General features: G+C 33.5%; 1 protein-coding gene across 1 annotated transcript in view; it reads left to right on the top strand.

The window, feature by feature from the left end:
- Positions 1-9,744: 9,744 nt before the first annotated feature.
- Positions 9,745-20,856, top strand: part of LOC128221745 (uncharacterized) — a 40,394-nt gene continuing 29,282 nt past the window's right edge. The window contains exons 1-6 of the mRNA XM_052930347.1: positions 9,745-9,850; positions 11,692-11,775; positions 13,490-13,686; positions 17,211-17,393; positions 18,768-18,996; positions 19,924-20,023. Coding sequence (XP_052786307.1) covers positions 11,730-11,775; positions 13,490-13,686; positions 17,211-17,393; positions 18,768-18,996; positions 19,924-20,023 — 755 coding nt within the window. The 5' untranslated portion in view covers positions 9,745-9,850; positions 11,692-11,729. The remainder of the gene's footprint in view (positions 9,851-11,691; positions 11,776-13,489; positions 13,687-17,210; positions 17,394-18,767; positions 18,997-19,923; positions 20,024-20,856) is intronic.

Below are 20,856 nucleotides of genomic sequence, written 5' to 3'. Positions count from 1 at the left end.
GTTGAGGTATATCCAGATCAGTGTTTATATCAAAACTGTTGTTTTGTCAGAATTTGATCAAAAAAGAGCTTGATACATCAATTTGGACCAAACAATGATTCATGTTCCAGTTAAGTTGACCTGTCCGATTTCCATTCAAAACGAGTCACTAATTACGCATAAAATCGCAACCAGTCTCAGATACACATGCTTTATTGCATAATGATTGCTTTAAATAATGATCCTTTAGTGCATGAGACGATCAACAATGACTTCAAGCATGCTTAAAACATATTTATTGTCAAAAATAAGATTTAATTTCCAAACTTCGAGCCACATTGTTTATACCGGAAGCCGCCATTTTGATTGAATTTATTGAAACCGTGGCTAAACCGATCAATATACAGTATAAAAACACCAAGCATCGGTAACTTCCCTTTACAAAAACACGAAAACTAGCGTAGAAAAATTATACTTGATTATTTTTAGCCTTTTCATAAATTATTACCTGAAAAAAATCTGCTTGGCGATCAAAATGGAGGTGCGGGCGCATAAAAATTTTTTTTTTTTTTTTTACATTTTCAAAAAAATAGGAGCGGTAAATCCGCGGAACGAAATATCAATTTGGTGTGGCCTTAGTTTCATTTAAAATAGTGTAGTAAACGAAAAGTTATCTTTGATTTAAGTCTTTATTTAAAGCAAAATATTGCTTTCTGACATAGCATATATGGCGTAATTTATCACGTTGTATACACACAGTGAATGATGTCTTACAAAAAAACGTTTGGTTATGTAAACTTATTTGTTTATCAAACATCAAGCTATATATACAAAACACTGTTTGAATTCGAATTCGGTGCCTTTTTAATAAATGTCTCTTGAATTTCTACTTATACCAGCTAATAAACGTGTGAGAATGTTATCGTTCAAGCCGTACATACTGGCATCCATTACATTCGACGCCATATCGGATATATGTGAATTGTGCATCAATTATGTTCTTAATCAGGAATTAATTTTCTTATTCATTGATCCTATATCATAAGTTATTACTTTGCTTTAAGTTATATATGTGTTTCATAAAAATGTCACATCTAGCTTCTATTACAAAACAAATGAAAAAAGTCGACTGCATTTATCTAATATAAGGAAATGTTTTCGTCTAAAACCATAACGACCCTCTCAAATATGAAGGATGTTTTAAGATTTATATAATGTTTCTGTTCTATTGTGGCGTTTTGTGTGTCTCGTTTACTGTCTGTTAGGCTTGGACCCTTGCCCCGTGGGCTCATAGATAAATATTCGCCTGCTGGACTTGTCTGTATAGATTACAACATCTTTCTTTTTGGAACCAGTTCCGATGGCCCGTTTATTGATTAAGATAATAATATATATATATATATATACATTGCAACACAAAGGTTATGGATATCAAATCGGAGTACATTTAAGACAATTAACGATTGAACATTCAGTAAGTATCAAAACTTTTTGTGTTTGTGTCTTGAAATAAAACATACTGTCGTTTATATTATTTAACAATATATTGCTATTTAAATCGATTGATTAAGGAAATATTAAAGGTATCAAAATAAGGCAAAACCAAACAAACAAAAAAACAAAACAAAAACAATAAAAAGAAAGAAAAAAAGAAACCAATACCAACAAAACAAATACTCATTTTAGAAGGAAATCTATATCAACATAGAAGTCCTTAATGAGTATGATATCTACTGGAATTATAGGAGTTCTCACGATGTCTACTTACAAAAGCGAAAGAGTAGAAACAATCGAAAAGAAAAAAACAAAAACAACAGAAGATAATTAAGAAAAAACAAACACAATAAAAACAACAACACTGTTTTACTACAAACGTTTAAGCTTTTCTAAAAAAAATAATATCATATTATGATTTTCATTATTTTTGTGCAAGTATAAAACAAGCGTCTCTTAACTCGCCTTAAGAATGTTAATTATGCTTATATTTGTACTGCGTCTATTACTCATCATATATGATTTATATATTGCAAATCCAATGTAGGCTAGCAGTATATTGATATCATTATATTCTTTACTGTATACTTTGTATCCTATAACAATATATTTAAATGATTTAAATAAATGTTCAAAATTACAACTCTTGAATATATCAGTTATAACATTCCAGAAATGTTCTACATATCTACATTGAATAAAAAAGTGGTCGAAATCTTCCTTTTCATTACACACGGAACACATTGGATTATATCTTATTTTCCAGGTGTATAGGTTTTTAGAAGTAGCTGTTATTCTATGAATCAATTTGAAATTGTTTGATTCGATTATCAAATATTTTTTTTATTCAACACAAAATTAACCGAATTCCATTCAATATGAGTATCGTCAAATTCTGTTTCCCATGACCTGTGTGTATGGTTTTGTGAATTTCTTGCCAATTAAAAGTTGTTTTATGCATTTGTTAGTGCTATTCATGAACCTAATTTTGTTCGGTAATACTAAAGTACAGTCTGTTCTAACGTTTGCTCTTATTGAATGATGCGTGTTTAATGTTTGTTTCCAAATTGTTGGAATAGCTTTTTTTAAGCGGTGTATTTTAGATATCCAATTAGATTTTGATTTTAGTCTATTTAATATAAATGCTTCATTGATCTTTCCATCTTTGAATATATCGTCAACATATAAAAAATTAGAATCGATCCAGTTATTAAATACAAAGGATTTCCCCTTCTCTTTAATAAAGCGATAACCCATACTATTTGCTTTCTTATTTCTGTAAAGGATGTTGGAAGATTAACAAGAGCAGGATTTTTTAGTTCAATAAAAGCGTCCAAAACACGTTTATAAAAAAGGGGTAGTTCTAATTTTACTTTTGGCAGAGATTTTAGGCTGTCTATATTCATATTAAATATGATTAAGTTCTTGCCGTATTGATTTAGATATACTTGCGGTATTATTTTCCAGTTTGCTATTTCTGGATTCTTAAGTGTTTTAACCCATTTAATTTGAAGAGTTTTGTAGAATGTAAAAATATCAACCATTTCTAGTCCCCCATCTAATTTAATACCGATTAGTGTTGTTCTTTTGATTTTCTCACTTTTATTGAACCAGAAAAATTAAAAAAAATAATGTGTTTAATTCTTCAAGTACCTTCTTTGGTGTGAAAAGGGATTGCATTATATATGATATTTTAGATATAAGAATTGATTTTATTACCGTTAATTTACCATAAAATGTCAGTGTTCTTTAACTCCATTGATTAATTTTTACTTTAATTTTTTCTATCTTGTCATTCCAATTCAGTTCTTGCATCTGGCTTAGATTCGTACCGAAGTAAACACCTAGTGCTTTGATATATGTTTTAAATTGGATACCAGAAACGTTTTCAGTTTTACATCCTCTAAGTTTACCTATCCATATTGCCTCGGTTTGGGATTTTTTCAAATACAAACCGGAAACGCGACTAAAATCATTAATTATGTTTAAAATAACAGAGATTTCATTTTCCTTTTTTGCAAATATTGTAGTGTCATCTGCAAGTTGTGTTACCTTAATGTATGCATTCTTTGACACTTTAATGCCTTTGTATAGATTACAACATAATTCGTATTATAAAGCATTAAACATGGACATTGGTAGATTCCAGTTCACAATATCCACCGTTATATGGTTACACGATTATTCCTTGTATACAGCTTGAAACATTTCACACCGTGTTGTACAATTTCCAAAACCCGATTATTTATTTACCTACAAATTCAATTTGTGCAGTATTATACTTCTGTCACACTGTCACGACATTTCGCCAGACTCGCGATAAACAGTGGTATAGTACTCATTATTATCTCGGAAAGCCACGAGATATCTGCTTAAACATTGGCAAAAATGAGGGTACAGATAAATTGTTTTAAGGTTTTGGTGACATCTCGGCCCGGTTGTTCAAAACACTTGTTAAATTACTAACGCTTACGCTAACGTGTTAGCGTTATATTATCAATATCAACGTTAACTAACGACATTAGCGTTATCCTGTTGTTCAAATCCCTCTTGATGTAAGCGTTAGCTAACGTTGATGTTACGCTTACGTGTTAGCGTTTACATCAGCGTTAAGCTCACTTCCTGTTTGTTTTCCCATAATCCTTAACAATTTCCTGTCGTCTGCTTAAATCCAAGATGGAGGCTGTACAATCTGTCAATTCAGTTCCTGAAGTAAACAAAAGAAAAAGGAATGAACTTCAGTCTTGGAGAGTTAGAAATGCTGACGCAAAGCTACAGAAAAAGAGAACTTTAGTATTTGAAAAGTAGCAATGTTGATAAGAAAAACATTTGGGAGATGATATTTCAAGTGTTGGGATTTCATTAAGAACTGGAAAAGAGTGTAAAAACAAATGGGCAAATGTCCACAGAATAGCAAAGCAAGAGCATGTTAGCTACAAAAAAACATCAGAAGTGCACAGGAGGTGGCTCTCCATCAAGGAGCCCATCCGTTATTTCCAAGATGGTTGTGGAGAGTGCAACCGTAAACCATGAACACATTGTCTGTTGATTTAACACCAGAAACCCATATCAAGACAATTTTGTTTTTTAGCTATCATGATTTGTTTACAGTCACTACCTAGAGCGTCCATGTGACACAGTTTGGGCCGCATCTCTTGTGTCATCTCTGAATCCATCCACCCAAGGATAGGTTCTGCAAAATATATTTCAAAACCACATTAATATCTTCAATTATGAATAAAACCACATACAATAATGCAATGCACACACCATTTAATGCGATTTAAATGTGGAGAAACATTTTTTAAGAACTACTTCAACGGATACAGCCTCCCGAAAGCATTTCGTTGTCGGCCGATACTTTTTAAGCGTCAGAAACGAATGACCTTTGTTCATTTAAAATATAATTCAAAGTTCCAGATTTCGCAAGATGTTAGATACATTGTGTGTGTTTAATTCAATATGTAATATTTTGTAATTTTTTTTTTTTTAAAAACGTTCTAGTAAATTGTGTTCTTTGATACGAATTTTTTATTAACATGGTAACGCTGTTTGCAAACAAACAAATGAACAAAAATAAATGGCTTCAATACGAAGACTTTTACCTTATGAGATCTAGAAAACAGATACGATAAGGTTATTACTCTTTAAACATTGTATAAAGGGAAAATATCATTATAAAAAACTGGTACAAAAAAGTTTATATACCGACTTGTGTTCCATTTACATTTGCACATTATCCATGTGTATGTGCTGATAATGTATAACAGATGAATCCCATTTGTATTCAATGTTTTAATTTGTTAGTGCTTCCTTGTGTTTTATTGTCTATGTTTTAATTTGTTTACGTTGTTCTACTAACATATATACGTGTGAACTAGTTAGTTTTCTATGGGTCAATTTTCTCTCGAATCATGCTTGGATTTACCAGTTTTGATATATTTTCTTATTATTTTAAAACTGACAATTCCACTGCTCCATTTGAAACAATGACTGAGTGACCCAGGACCTATTGGGGGGGGGGGGGGTGAACAAAACACGGAATGTCGAAAATGTTGTACTAAAGACCTTTGAAATACAAGCCCGGGCTCATAGGAGCTTCGTAAATATTTTTATATTTGATGTAATTTGTTTCCTTTTCAATAAAAAAGTCAAAATCATAAATAGCTATTCACCTATTCATTTTATGTCCACGTGAATGTAACTGTATATAATATTTCATACTTATTTTGTTTAATGTGCACTCTCTGTGATGTTTGCGTCAGAATATTTCATTTGAAAGCCGCTGCTAAGTGTATTTAACGATACTTGAAACCAATCTTTTCATATACTATATCATGTATTTTCGCATCTTAATTTTTAAAGAATATACCACAAGTAAATCAAATTTATATCTAGAGATGGTATTAAAAACATCAAATATATAGAGGATATTTGTTTATTTCAGTGTAAGATCGTATTTTATTTCACGAGTGTCATAGAAAAGCATATTTTCACGAGTGGCGATTTTTTTAAACATTTTTTGACATAATTTACTGAAGTTTAGTGTTCTGTTTTGATCAAGGCAAGTACATGTAACAACATAGGAATTTAAAGGTAGTTCTGAAAGTTGATATTTTCACTCCTTATTTTGCAGTGAAAATATCAATTTGATATTTTCACTGTTGTTATTTCACTGTTAAAACCCCATATTTCATCGTAAAGCATGAAAGAAAACCCCTGATTAGGAGGAAGAGATAAAGGCACACAAACGTACAAACACAAGATACCCAACTACAATCACCACACACAGACAACACACTCGTTCAAATACCTTTACCAATATATAATGGGACTACCGCCTTGGAACGGTCAGTGAAAAACGAGTTCAATGAAACACGAGCCTACTGGGGTCTTAAACAAGTTTGTATGGCCATAAACTCACAATTGTCCAAACATTTATCAATAATTACAAAATTAAAAATATAACCCCTCATAAAATGAGACCCTTGATTGAAGAATTTATTTTTACAGCGTCTGTTTGCCACGATGAATGATCGTTCGACTGTACTAGAGCGAACACGTTGTTAAGTATTTGCATTGACATTGAACATGCCAAAAATATATGTCCAAACTTCTGTGGGTTATGTAATGTGGGTAAATTGAAAAACAATATATTGCAAAAATCACATTTTTCGTAACGGTTCAAAAAACGATATGTGTAATATTTGAAAACAACATAATATATTCGTTGTTTTCCTTAAGACTCGAAGTACTTGTTCGTTGTGAAATATTATAAGCCGCGTTACCAGGCAACGCAGGTGCCCTCGGGTCGGATTTTTCTATCCGGAACGGGAACACATGACAGATATTATTAGTCTGCCGAACGTATACATTTACAATTATTCAACAGTCGTTGACAACACTATGGCTCATATTATATTGGGATTATATGAATATAGCATAAACAAGAATTGGAGAAAGAAATTTTCGGTCTTAAGAAGCGGTACAAGGAGGGGGAAATTTTCCTGATTTTAAAACAGTACTTGATACTCGAAATTGCCCAGTTCTACACTCTTATGTCAGGCACCAGGCGATGGGGAAATTTTATTGTACACTAAGCCGGAATCGATACCTAGTAGTAAGACATTGACCGGGCTATCAATCCAGTTGTCGCAGGTTCAATCCAATATCGCACCACAAATAATAAGTATCACCCGTGAGGGACACTAAATGGGGGACCCGTGTAACAGTGTTTCTCTATACACGTTAAAGAACCAGGGAAGCTCTAACGAAGATTTCATTAGATGTATGTGCACTATGCAACCTTACAAGACTGATCAATACTCACACACTCCACCACGCCCCCCCCTGATCAATACTCATACACTCCCCCCCGCCCGCCTGATCAATACTCACACCCTCCCCCCCCGACCCCCCCCCCCCCCCCTGAACAATACTCACACACTCCCCCCGGCTCCCCCTGATCAATACTCACACACTCCCCCCCACTCACACACTCCCCCCCCACACTCACACACTCCCCCCGCCCCCCTCACCACACACACAACCCAGAACTCGGACGGTTTTACTTCATTTGAAGTATTGCACGAACACCGAACTAATCGGATGCGTGCCGATAGTACGCTCTTCGAATGCATGTATGTAACTTATGATCTTAAATTAACATATGATATAGGGTAAAAAAAAACAGTGAAATAGCATATTTATCGATACCCTAGTTAATACTAAGATAAGATAACTTTTATCTAAATTCGGAAAGGCAATATACATTAAACATAAGCGTAAACGACCTTTTTAATCCATATAAATAAATACCAGATATCAGGGAAAATATGAGTGTGTAAGTTGTAACACGGCATAAATTTGTTTAATGATTAGAACTTGAATGTGACATCAAACCGGTTTAACACAAACATACTACAGTAACCAATACTATCAGCTGTTAAATTTCGGATGTGTCAGACGAATTCTTTTTTTTATCGAGGATATATACACCATCAAGTAGCTTTGCAAAACGATGAATGACACTTAAGTTTTGCAAAATGGATATCACAATCATACGGTGCCCTTCAAGTGACATTATATACTTTTTTATTTCGTTATTGAGAAATATTCATATCATTTCGAAAATCATTTTGTTTAATATTTCGTAATCACGAAATATATTATGCAATATCATTTCATAAATACGTAAATAACATTTCGTATTTCGGTTATACGAACTAAAATTTAATATCATTTTGAAAATACGATTTATTATTTCGTAATCACGAAATGTGTTATGTAATTAAGAAATAATTGTTCAAATTTAGGTTATACGAACTAAAAATTTGTAGGCACAAAATATTATATACACATGTAACGGAAAAAAGAAATAATATTTCGTAATAACGAAATAACTTCGTAAAATTGTAACAACGGCGTGTTTGCTGCGTGAACGACTGGACGTCTGTTACAAGCACAGCGATTGATTTTCCTACGGGCACTGTGCCGAAAGCGACCAATGAAAACACATCTTACGTTTTTCTAAAACATTAATGCTAAAACCCAGCTACCCGGGAAAAATAGCAAGAATAGAGCCTCTGGAAAACAGGTAACATAATAATATTCACTCTAGAGTATAGGCCAAGAATTTCCAGAAATGATTACCGACCGCCAGTGTCCCATCTCCAACTTGATAGCTCTGCATGGTTAGTTATCATAACCTGGCGTGACCCTGAAGCACCCTGAAGCACCCTTATTTTATGGTGTTTTTTATATTACTTTTAGGAGATAAGAAACAAAAAAGATTGTCTGAATGTCAAACTAGTTGTATCGATCGCGCTGATACTGCTTCAGATACTATGATTTGCCAGCTATACAACAATAAAGTATCTATTCATTCTATGACTTAAACATGTACTGCCTTAAATTTCAGTCGTATATGTTTCTGATAAGATAATTTCATTTCTTTGCAGAAAAGCTTCGTTCTGGTGTATTCTTGGCATAGTTTTAGGCTTAAACAGTGCGAATCATTTATAACCGCACTATTTCTACAAAGATACTTACATAAAACATAAATAACATTCCGATAATCTAAAACTAGTTTCAACATACATTAAATGACCACATGTTTGTCCTGACCGCGGGAAAAATACCATCTGCTAAGCTTTACATTTTGAAATGAATTATTGCTGTACTTGTTTTGTAAAATAAAAGGATTTTTTTTAAACAAAACGTGTTTGTTAATAAAAGAAATATATATATATATATATATATGATGCATTATACTTTTCTTTTGTATGATATATAATCAAAGCACCGAAAAGCCTTAAAAGGCGATTGAAAGGGGTTAAATACATGGGTATGGGGATTACGGCGATATAAAGGACTTTTACATCGACACAATGACACCAGACGCCATAGAATAGAAACAGATAGGTCTGTTTCCTCGCCCAATCAGGACCCTAGTGCTCTTGACCCTCGGCCACACAAAAGTCACTTTTTAAATATTTATACAGACATTGATTTTATCCTCCTGTGCCCTTCACCCATTCCTATTGTTCGAATAATATTCACAATCCTCACATACTTGCCTGCAGATAATCCTTCAGCGCATTTGCGCTTAGATTTAAACCAGGTAGAAAATATTACGCATGACCATACGGGTTGATGATATTATAGTCGAAGATAATTTATGGGAAGGATTGTCATTTTTTTGAAAACTTGAAAACTTAAGTTACAGTTGAGAGTATGATAACAAAGTGAAGTAGTTTGTGTGTTACAACACGACAGTAGAGTGTGCACGTGACCTTCTCGTGAAATTCCTCTCAAATTGAGATTATCAATGCACAAGATGGACAGTGTTTAAAAATGGATCATCTGTTTTGTTTTGGTAAGATGTTTGCAACTATTTTTTTAAAAGTGTCATTATTTTTCTGCAATAAAATTACTTTTATAGTTTTAGTTTTACGTTCAAGGTTTCTTCATAAAGAATGTTAACAATGTCATTAGTATTTTATAAATAAGACTACAAAAATATAATCTATAGGACAATATATTATAAGTTTCTTTGCAGATAATATTTCTTCTGTACTTAGTATTTTAAAATGAAAAATACAACGTGATGATTTATAGTATAACAAATTATGATATAAAAATCTGATAATGTACTAATAATCTTTTTTTATATATAATACTATTGTATCGTTAATATATATATATATTCCTTGAAATCTATTCACATTCTTTTTTTACTACTAAATATTTACACCTCAACTTCCATTCCTTAAATGAACTGCCTTTCGGCAATTGCGTTCATCAATCGATGAAAGCAACATCTTCGGATATGTTCGGACCGTAATCCATTGCATAACAATATACATGAAAGCTATTGATCTTGTTATTAGTTGTATTGTGTCTGCAGGTCCCGTAAAATATAGATCAACATTTTTAAAAGTGTTAGTTTATTATATTATAAATATATTGGTACCAGAAGTGTTTCAATTTTACGTCTTAAAGTGATTTCAAGTGGTTGATCTTTTCCTGCGTTATTGTGACGTCATTTGAAAAAAATGTTTCCGGTTATGGCGGGTCATTCTATTTACAGAATGGGTAAGAACGGATTACTGAAAGGTTTTCTTAAATGAAATGAAGTACTTTTTAAACAATTCTTGAATGAACTATTAATGTAAATATAAGGAATGAATTGCGGGGTTGATGTCAATATCGGGGATATGAACGCAATTGGGCTGGTCAAAGTACGTGTGGAGTCTCCATATACATTGACCAACCCAATTGCGTTCATACCCCGATAATGACATCAGCCCCGCAATTCATTCCTTAAATATAACATAAACACGACAGTTTTATATCGTTTGTTTTACTTTACTTACTGTTTTGCTTTCTTTAAAAACAAACACCAAACGACATCAGCCCAATACTTATTTGAAACGAATTTTGCAAGTCCAAGGCTAAAATAATCAAATTTTCAATAGCGATACTAACACTTGTCCACAAAATATAGCATTTTATTTTATGTTCTTATACCATTATTACCTATAGAACTGTTAATTTAACTGTTTGTGATGTTTTATCATTTAAACATGCATTTGTTTCATATTTCGCACAAAATAAATGTTTGTTTTTGTTAAACCCTACAAAACGTTAACGGGTCCCTTTAGGTAGAAGGCAAATCGTGTGCATAATTAATTATATGTGATTGGTTGGGAATAATTATCCTGCTTTTAAATTATGATAATTCATTTAATAAAAAATATATTGATACCATTATCGTAATATATCGTAAAATATTCCATGAAAAATAGAGAATAATACCGGAAAGAAACGTAACAAACTCAACGTTCAAATGTTTTTAGTTGTGAGAATAATCAGAGAGAGATACATGTATATTCAGGATTTTACTTTAGAGCGAGCACACTTTGAGGCGCAGATGATGGCGTGTGACTCCTCCCCCTTGACCTTTTTTTGTATGAAATGGTGCATTCTTGTGTAATTTACGCATATTGCTTCTACCATCTTGTCATGAAACATTCACTGGACACATGCCGGGTGCGCCACCACCACCCCCTAATCCGCTCGCGATCAGTAAATTCAATTTAAACAAACAACAACATATATAATTCAGTTTACTCGATTAGCACACATTTCCAGAACATTGTGAGCTTTTTTTATACTTTAGATGATTGGAAAATTAATTTATTAATTTATTTATAGAACAGGTATAGCCAACAACTTGGAAAGCAATTGCAGAGATGAGTGGACCGTCGGTTGGGTCGCTAAATGCCGCGAATGCAACGAGTAAGTAACGATCGAATAGGGAGAAATATAGATAATGAGTAGTAATGTTTTTACGTATAATGAAAAAGAATTTTGGACTTTCCCTGTAGTTTATATTGAATAATTGATATTGCCCTTTATATTAATCATAAAGCCCCTTAAGTTTACCACATGGTTTATCATATTTTTTTAAGCAAAATGAATTCTAATTCTGGTTAGTCCCTGCAGTTTTTATTTAATAATTGATAATGTCAATTATATTTATCATTAAACCCTGTTAGTATCCATCATGGGTTATGATATTTTTACGTTAAATGAAATTTAATTTGGGTTAGTCCCTGTAGTTTAAATTGAATAATTGATAATGTCAATTATAGTTATCATTAAAACCTGTAAGTGTCCATCATGGGTTATGATAATGTCAATTATAGTTATCATTAAACCCTGTAAGTGTCCATCATGGACTATGATATTTTTACTTTAAATGAAATTAATTTGGGATTGTCCCTGTAGTTTATATTGTATAATTGATATTGTAAATTATATTTTTCATCAAGCCCTGTTAGTTTTCAACATGGGTTATTATGTTTTTTTAAATGAAAATAATTCGAATTGGGGGTTGTCCCTGTGGTTTATATTGAAAAATGGATACTAATAGGTTATTAAATATTGTTCTGTACAATACGGAGATATAGTTGGACAAGTACGCACTCTATAAGTTGTTCAGTGTATTTGTTATTATTATAAATAAATAAATTAATAAATAAATAAATTAAATAATTTATTAATGAATTCATTACTGGTTGCATTAGGCCTTTTGAACGCTCCTTTTTACCGTCAGTCTGATAGCGAAGACATGGATAACTAGCATAGTTTAAAATTATGTTCACCTAAGCTGTACGATATAACGATAAAATGGAAAATGTGTGTTAGGATATATCATAAAACCCTGTAAGTATATCTACTATGGTGCAGTGGATATAATCCTCGTACACAAACCGAAAGGACCAATGAAGATTCCTGCAGCCGGCGCACTATGTTTCATAATCTTTTTCTAGTTTTCTTATTTACTATTACATTCATAATAGTGAGTTTATGTTTAAAGGGGCTATACACGAAATAGCGAAAACAGAGAAAATTGTTGAAAACTGACATAAACTTGGTATCGATGTTTTCAATGCATTGAAACTAACTAACTGAAGTACCACATAGTTAACAATTAATTTATTTTTCGCAGTTTGTACGTATTTTTCCATTAAAATGATTACTAGGTATGTATACCTAGTAGAATTTATTCGTATGCGTGCTTGGCTAGTCGATGTTATCACGTAATATTACCAAGTTAGGTATATATCTTTAATATTCCAAACATACAGGGTAAACCTTCGTAGCACAGTGGATACATCACTGGACTGCAATTTTGGCGACCCCGGTTCGAACCCGGTCACCGACTCGAATTTTTTACATTTTGGTATTTTTTTACAATTATGATATCAAAGAGTGAAACATTTTATTAAATAATTGTCCTGAGATTCGTTACTGAAAAAACTTTTTTTGTGCCAATCTGGTGTATAGTCCCTTTAAGCTCGTCACATTGATATGTTTTTCCTTACGTTCAGAACTGTTATATATTTGATCACATCAAGTGGGCTTTTCCCTGTTGTTTCCGTTGGTTTGTTGTAACGTGTGGTAAAATGCTCGTAAAAAAGTCATACGTGTAGTAGTTGTCTTTTAGCAGCAACATCCACACCCGACCATGGACATGAGGAACCACGGCGAAAACTGGTGGTGGAAATGCCATCTAAGATCAAGGATGTTTACCAGAAGAAGAAAGACTACCGCCATCGACCGTCCAAGAAAGCCGTCCTCATCAAGTGGATCTCGACCTTGCTTTTGTTTGTACTGATATTGGGATTTATTAATTTCAGTAAGGTGAGTGTTGTCTTATAGAATTTCGTTTTTTTAACTAAAAGGTTACTTATTCTTTCGTTGTAGTATGAGGGCTATCACAGTAAATCGTTAAAGCAATTAATTGCAATGAAATCAAATTAAAACTTTAACAAACGTTTGTCATCAGTTGTTCATGTTCTAAGAAAATGTCACTTAAATTTGTAAACAAATATTTTTTATATATGTAATATCATAAAACAGTATAGAACAATGTATGGAGCATGCTAACATCAACAAGTTCTAATCCATTTAAGTTCACTGTACACTTTCTAAATGGTTTTTCTTCTGCACCATTCAATGCATCTCAAAACAGTCTCATATTGTAACATTGTATACATGTTGAGCCTTGAACTTGCTCCATTTTATTGGATTATCGTTGGATATTGGCTAATGGGTTTGAGCCTGTATCTATCATGTGCTTCCGGTACGGATAGAAAAATCCGACCCGAGGGCACGCGCGTAAGCCGGTAACGAGGCTTGCCGAGTTACCGGTCACGCAGCGTGCCCGAGGGTCGGGTTTTTCGATCCGGACCGGAAAAACATGATTGATATTTTTTCTTGCATACCTTAAATTATGAATTTGTGGAAAAATTGACGATGAAAACGAACTTTTGTACAATTGCACCAAAAAGCGCGTGCGACGTTGTTTACCTACGCCATAGAGCGCAGTAATTTTGAATAACTAAAAATAGCGTTTTTTAACGATTATTTTTGTTCAATTTTAATTAAAAGTCTTGCATACATACATATTTGATTGCGCTTTATTGGAATGGCATAAGAAGTGGCGCGTTGTTGCGCGTGACTCATCTTACATGGGGTATGTAAGATGGGTTTTTCCAGCACTGGTCACATGACCGGAAACACACGTCCGGTATGAAAGAAATCGCATGATTAGTCATTTACTTTTTTTCTTTTTGAAAAATCTACTTTCTGATATGTATTTGCTCTGTATCAATACCAAAAGTTGTGCCATTAACGGATGTACGTCAACTAGTAAAGAAGCTATATGTGAGTGTTAACGATTTTGGAAAAAAAATGTTTAAGGATAGTTGACACTTCTTGTTATGAATAACGTTGTTTATATGATGCAAAATATTTATAACTAAAACTATAACTGAAAGACCAACTTCTAATTCTCGGAGCTCATATATTCGACGTTGAACTCGTCTGTATGCATACTTGAGTCGGATGTCAAGAACACTTGAGATTATCATATTTCGAGGCCGCCCAGTTTACAAAAGACGCTTTGCTATAATAAGATAAAGTTGTCAACTTCTGAAATATCTTGACCTTACTGAAAAACCACGGAGTACCTGTCTATTTGATAGATACAACTGATCGTTGTATACCTCGTGAATCAATGAAATCCTCGCGTGTTTTGATTGCGTTGCTTTTATGGAATGTTGTAAATTTATAGTTAAAATAAAACAAGTGTCACTTTTAAATAGTATTGTGTTATCGGTGAAAACATTTTAATTGTGTTTGATATCATTTATATCCGTTTCAGATATGTACAATTTGATGAACAATATTTTGATAATTTGATTTGTAAAACTATGGAAAATACATGTATAAGTATAAAATGCTGTTTTATGACACAAGGGTCATTATCTCAAAGGGTTATTATTACTCACAAACTGCCAAAATCTATTAGATACGATACGACATTCCGGATAAACACGCAAAACTAATGGCCCTTGTATTATATCAAGATACAATACGGATAAATAGCCATATTCGGCTGCCCCGGATGCGCGGATCCTGAGAATTCTGCGACATAAAATCCCTATTGTAATGTATGGGGGAAACGCGTTGATGTCAGAAACCGGTGGCCCAATTACGTCCCAGGTCTCGCGACGGTCGGGTTCTGTCGGGACCCGAGCCACTACAAGAGCGGAACCGGTTGGGACTCCCCCGGATCCTGAGAAACCTGCGACATTGACTGCCCATTGTAAGGTATGGGGGGAAACGTATTGACGTCAGAAACCGGTGACCAAAATTATGCCCCAGGTCTCGCGACGGTCGTGTTCTGTCGGGACCCGAGCCACTACAAGAACGGAACCGGTCGGGACTCCCCCGGATCCTGAGAAACCTGCGACATTGACTGCCCATTGTAAGTTATGGGGGGAAACGTATTGACGTCAGAAACCGGTGACCAAAATTATGCCCCAGGTCTCGCGACGATAGCGTTCGCGGGACGCGAGCCAGCACCAGAACCGAACCAGTCAGGGCTCTTCCGGATGCGCGGATCCTGAGAATTCTGCGACATTACCTTCTCTTTGCAAGGTATGGGGGAAACGTGTTGACGTCAGAAACCTGTGACCCAATTACGTCCCAGGTGAGGCGACGGTCACGTTCCGTCGGGTCCCGAGCCAATACCAGAACGGAACCGGTCGGGGCTTTTCGATAAGAACTCACAGTCTGCCAAAATCTATTACTTACGATACGACATTCCGGATAAACACGCAATACTAATAACACGTGTATTATATCAATATGCTGGTTTAAACCACTTAAAAGACACATGATTTCATAACAAATGGCATTATAATGACGCACTATTATGTTTTATGACCTCATTATAACATCGCGCAATGGCACTTGTTATGACGTGACGTCAGCAGAGTGGAAAAAAGACGTATTACACTGGAATGGAATACGGACTACCGCATAAAATAAAATAGGATTATTAGTACTGCGTTTTGATCCGGGAGGTTGTATTCGACTCGATTGGATTTTTGCAGATGCGGATTTCACGAGGCGCAAGCCGAGTAAAAACAATATCTGCAAAAATCCACGAGAGACGAATACGACGTTCCGGATCATAACGAAGTACTTATGACTCTTTTATTATATACATTACTGGTTAAATCACTTAAAAGACACGTGTTTTCATAATAAATGTTATTTTAATGACGCACTCTTTTGTTTTACGACGTCATTTTAACATCGCGCAATGATACGCGTATGATGTGACGTCAGCAGAATTGAATACGGACTACCGTATTTTGCGATATGTATTGCTTGTGATGGGTATATAATAAAGCTTTATATATTTGTTCATTATTTTTTTTTATTTTTGTTAGATCAGTCGTTTCAATTTTATATTTGTCGTGGTACTAATGACATGCACAAGTCAGAGAGATGGTCAGTTGTCTTGTGTCAATTAGCGCACAAATCGTCTGACTTGTGGTAAATGGCTTAGAAAAATATTCGGACGATCCAGGAACCGAAATTCGGACACTTGCGTGCATGTCAGATGCTCAATCAGCGGAGCTTACCGGATAGCTAACATCTTATCTTATTTGACATGTGCAAATCAGTACTGTTACACACTTGCGTAATATCAAACATTGTAAAATTAAATGCACCTTTATTCCCAGACTGCATGCCTTTTTGATATACAGCATCCATTTCATATATAAGTTATAGCCAAATCAGATATGAGTTTTTCTTTTTCATATATCTTTTATTGAAATGTCTTATATCAGTAATGCCTATTTCAGATATCGGTTATATCCATTACAAACCGAATGTACCATGCAGAAAAGAACGGCCACGCTCCGGGAATGTTTATAATGCTACAATTAATGGCAGTTATACCTCAGGTAATCAATTTCATGAGAGGTATCATGCGGGGAGCATTCCGTAAGGATATACCATGGCCATCGAAGAGGTCTATGACAGTGGTAGGTTAATACTTATATTTATCGATGGGTGTAAGCATTATGGTTCTACGTGACATTAGAAATATAAGTAGATATAAGATGTATGCTTTTGCCCCTCGTTATGTTAAACATAACAACATGAATATCATATGCTTAAATGTACAAGCATGGCCAAGGACCCTATGTAAAAAAAGCTTACTAGTAGCTTGGATACCAATAAAACCTTCGTGTACAGGCTTTGTATGTCCCCTGCGTTGCTTTGCACACAAAAATCGAGCAAAACGTCCTCCGTCGAGGTCGTGCTCGTCGTTCGCGTCTTCACATTTTTATAGTTATTGAGGGGTTGAAAGCTAAAAGGATATAATTGACAATATATAAAAAAAAGAAAATGAGCCTTTGTCAAATAAAGCTTACTATTTGTTTGAATACCAAAACGACCTTGGTGTACATGTGTTTTTTGTCACCTGCGTAGCTTTGCACGTAGCTTCCGCCGCTATCGTTACCGTCGGTTGTGTCGTCACACTTTTATTTTCGCTCTCTTATTTATGAATTTGTTATCCAATATCTAATTCACTGGGTTACAATGTTTATTGGCGTTATATATCATTCTTGTGTGTTAGATCATCGCACTAGTATTGTCGGAGTTATAAAGGCCTTTACAGTATTAAACTTTGACAAAATTTGTCTGCTATTATCAAACTTTGACAAAATTTGTCTGCTATTATCAAACTTTGACAAAATTTGTCTGCTATTATCAAACTTTGACAAATTTTGTCTGCTATTATCAAACTTTGACAAAATTTGTCTGCTATTATCAAACTTTGACAAAATTTGTCTGCTATTATCAAACTTTGACAAATTGTGTCTGCTATTATCAAACTTTGACAAAATTTGTCTGCTATTATCAAACTTTGACAAATTTTGTCTGCTATTATCAAACTTTGACAAAATTTGTCTGCTATTTTCAAACTTTGACAAATTTTGTCTGCTATTATCAAACTTTGACAAATTGTGTCTGCTATTATCAAACTTTGACAAAATTTGTCTGCTATTATCAAACTTTTTGTCTGCTATTATCAAACTTTGACAAAATTTGTCTGCTATTATCAAACTTTGACAAATTGTGTCTGCTATTATCAAACTTTGACAAATTGTGTCTGCTATTATCAAACTTTGACAAAATTTGTCTGCTATTATCAAATTTTGACAAAATTTGTCTGCTATTATCAAACTTTGACAAAATTTGTCTGCTATTATCAAACTTTGACAAATTTCGTCTGCTATTATCAAACTTTGACAAATTTCGTCTGCTCTCTAGCTTCAGCAATTCCTATCCAATCCTTACCAATCGTATTGACACTGTTTATGTGCATACTGTCTCATTTTAAATTGCAGGCGACGGTGGTATGTCTTTTGGAATCAGTTGGTATTACATTATTCATCTTCAAAATCCCCGGTATCACTAAACCAGTTGTTGTTGTGCTCCTTATGATGTGCGTGTTTATTGCGCCTATCATCTACAATCTTGTGATCAGTTTTATACTCGGAAGAGATGGGCTGGCAAGGGATAGGATCATATTCGTTATGGCGCTTGTATTTGAAATTGGAGGCTGTGGATTGACTGGTATGGTCCAAGCATGACAAGCTATAGTATCTTTTTTCATTTAGCCAAATTACTTCTATAACTCAAATCATTGTTTATCGTAATTGTTTTTAAAATACTTTCCTTTAAAATGTTTACAAAAAAACGTGTCCCTGGCTATATAACGGACATTTGTTATACTATGTCGTCGTCGATACTAAACCTTGTGGAACTTGTCAAATATATAATATTGCAGAACATAGGATCCAGGTTTTAAAGAAATTCAACATCGAAAACATATTTGTTCTTTTACATCTATATTAGGTTACATATAGTTAGTAACTACATCATTGTTTACAGTACTATTGTTATTGGACAGCTTATTGTGCTAGAAAATATATACCGATGAGTCAATATCCTACGCAATCATATCCCTTGACGAGAACAGCTAAATTTCACCTATATAAGATTTCTTGAAAAACGGTTTTTAACTCGTATTCATGTAATTTGTTATTTAATTTCCATTATATAATTTTTGAATTTATAGGTCTGGAATTGATGTCGCTACTGAATCTGTGTCTATATGTTGTTAATTTACAAAATGACAAATTGTTATGTTATTTGAATTAAATATACATACAAGTACATATGGGTATATCCCAAGTACTCAATACGGTATTACTATTATATCTATAAGTAGCACAATCGATATTTTTCGCAGATATAATGAATTGCCAACTAATCCCTGTCTGTATATAGTTGCTAGATTTATACTTATATGATGGACGACATTTAACAGTCTCCAACCCACCAGAACACATGCACATGAGCTAGAAATGTGTAGTTTCAATTATTATTCGATAGTAAATCAAAATACTCATTCCGATTCGATTCGATTATCGATACCATGTTGGGTTTTAATTTGCAAAACTAGCTTCAATTTCATCTCTTGAAAACTATGTATTTCAGGTTTCCTCTGTTTTAAAGATACAAGCAAAGTTGAAGATTTCATCATGGCTCTAGTCGCTGTGTTGTGTTTATCAATTTCGTGGACGCCTGGAGTTCAACGGTACTTTTACGATAGAAGCATTTTTTCAAACATTGCTCCTCCCTGTCAATTTATGTATATTAATACACTGCGACTACAGGGACAAGCCTAATAGCCTAACATTTAACACGCTTTTGTGTTATTACAGATACTGTTCCGTTTGACCAGGCCTCTTTCGTGACAATACCTTTATTATTGTCACAAAGTTATTAATAACTGTGGCGTATTTGATTTAAATTCTTAGGAACAAGCTGCGCTCAGGTGTCACATATTCATCCCATAATTGTCGACTACAGTGCCCTGCTTATATCATATTTCTAAGCTCAACAAAACAACATTTTGGAATGTTTCGATTGTAAATTATAGAAACAAAAGAGGAAACAATACTTGCATAGTTTACACTTTCTGTTCTCTAATGAACTGATGAATACAAGTTTTCTCAAGAGTTGGCAGTCTAAAGAATAAAATATACAAACAGGAGTGTAATTGACAAAGAATATATAATATTATACCAACTGGAATTTTATAGCTTAAATGAAACACTTTTAATTGGTTTATAATATGTCTTACCTTATAGATGGTCCAACAGTCGATAAATGCAATCTAATTGATTATAATAATAATAATAATAATAATAATAATAATAATAATAATAATAATAATCATCATCATCATCATCATCATCATCATCATAATGATAATAATAATAATAATAATAATAATAATAATAATTATAATAATAATAATAATGAAAATAATAATAATAATAATAATGATAATAATAATAATAATAATAATAATAATAATAATAATAATAATAATAATAAAAATAATAATAATAATTGTAATGATAA

This window comes from Mya arenaria, chromosome 16, assembly GCF_026914265.1.
Source record: "Mya arenaria isolate MELC-2E11 chromosome 16, ASM2691426v1".
Classification (NCBI taxonomy): Eukaryota; Metazoa; Mollusca; class Bivalvia; order Myida; family Myidae; genus Mya; species Mya arenaria.
This window is presented reverse-complemented; position numbering and strand designations above follow the sequence as displayed.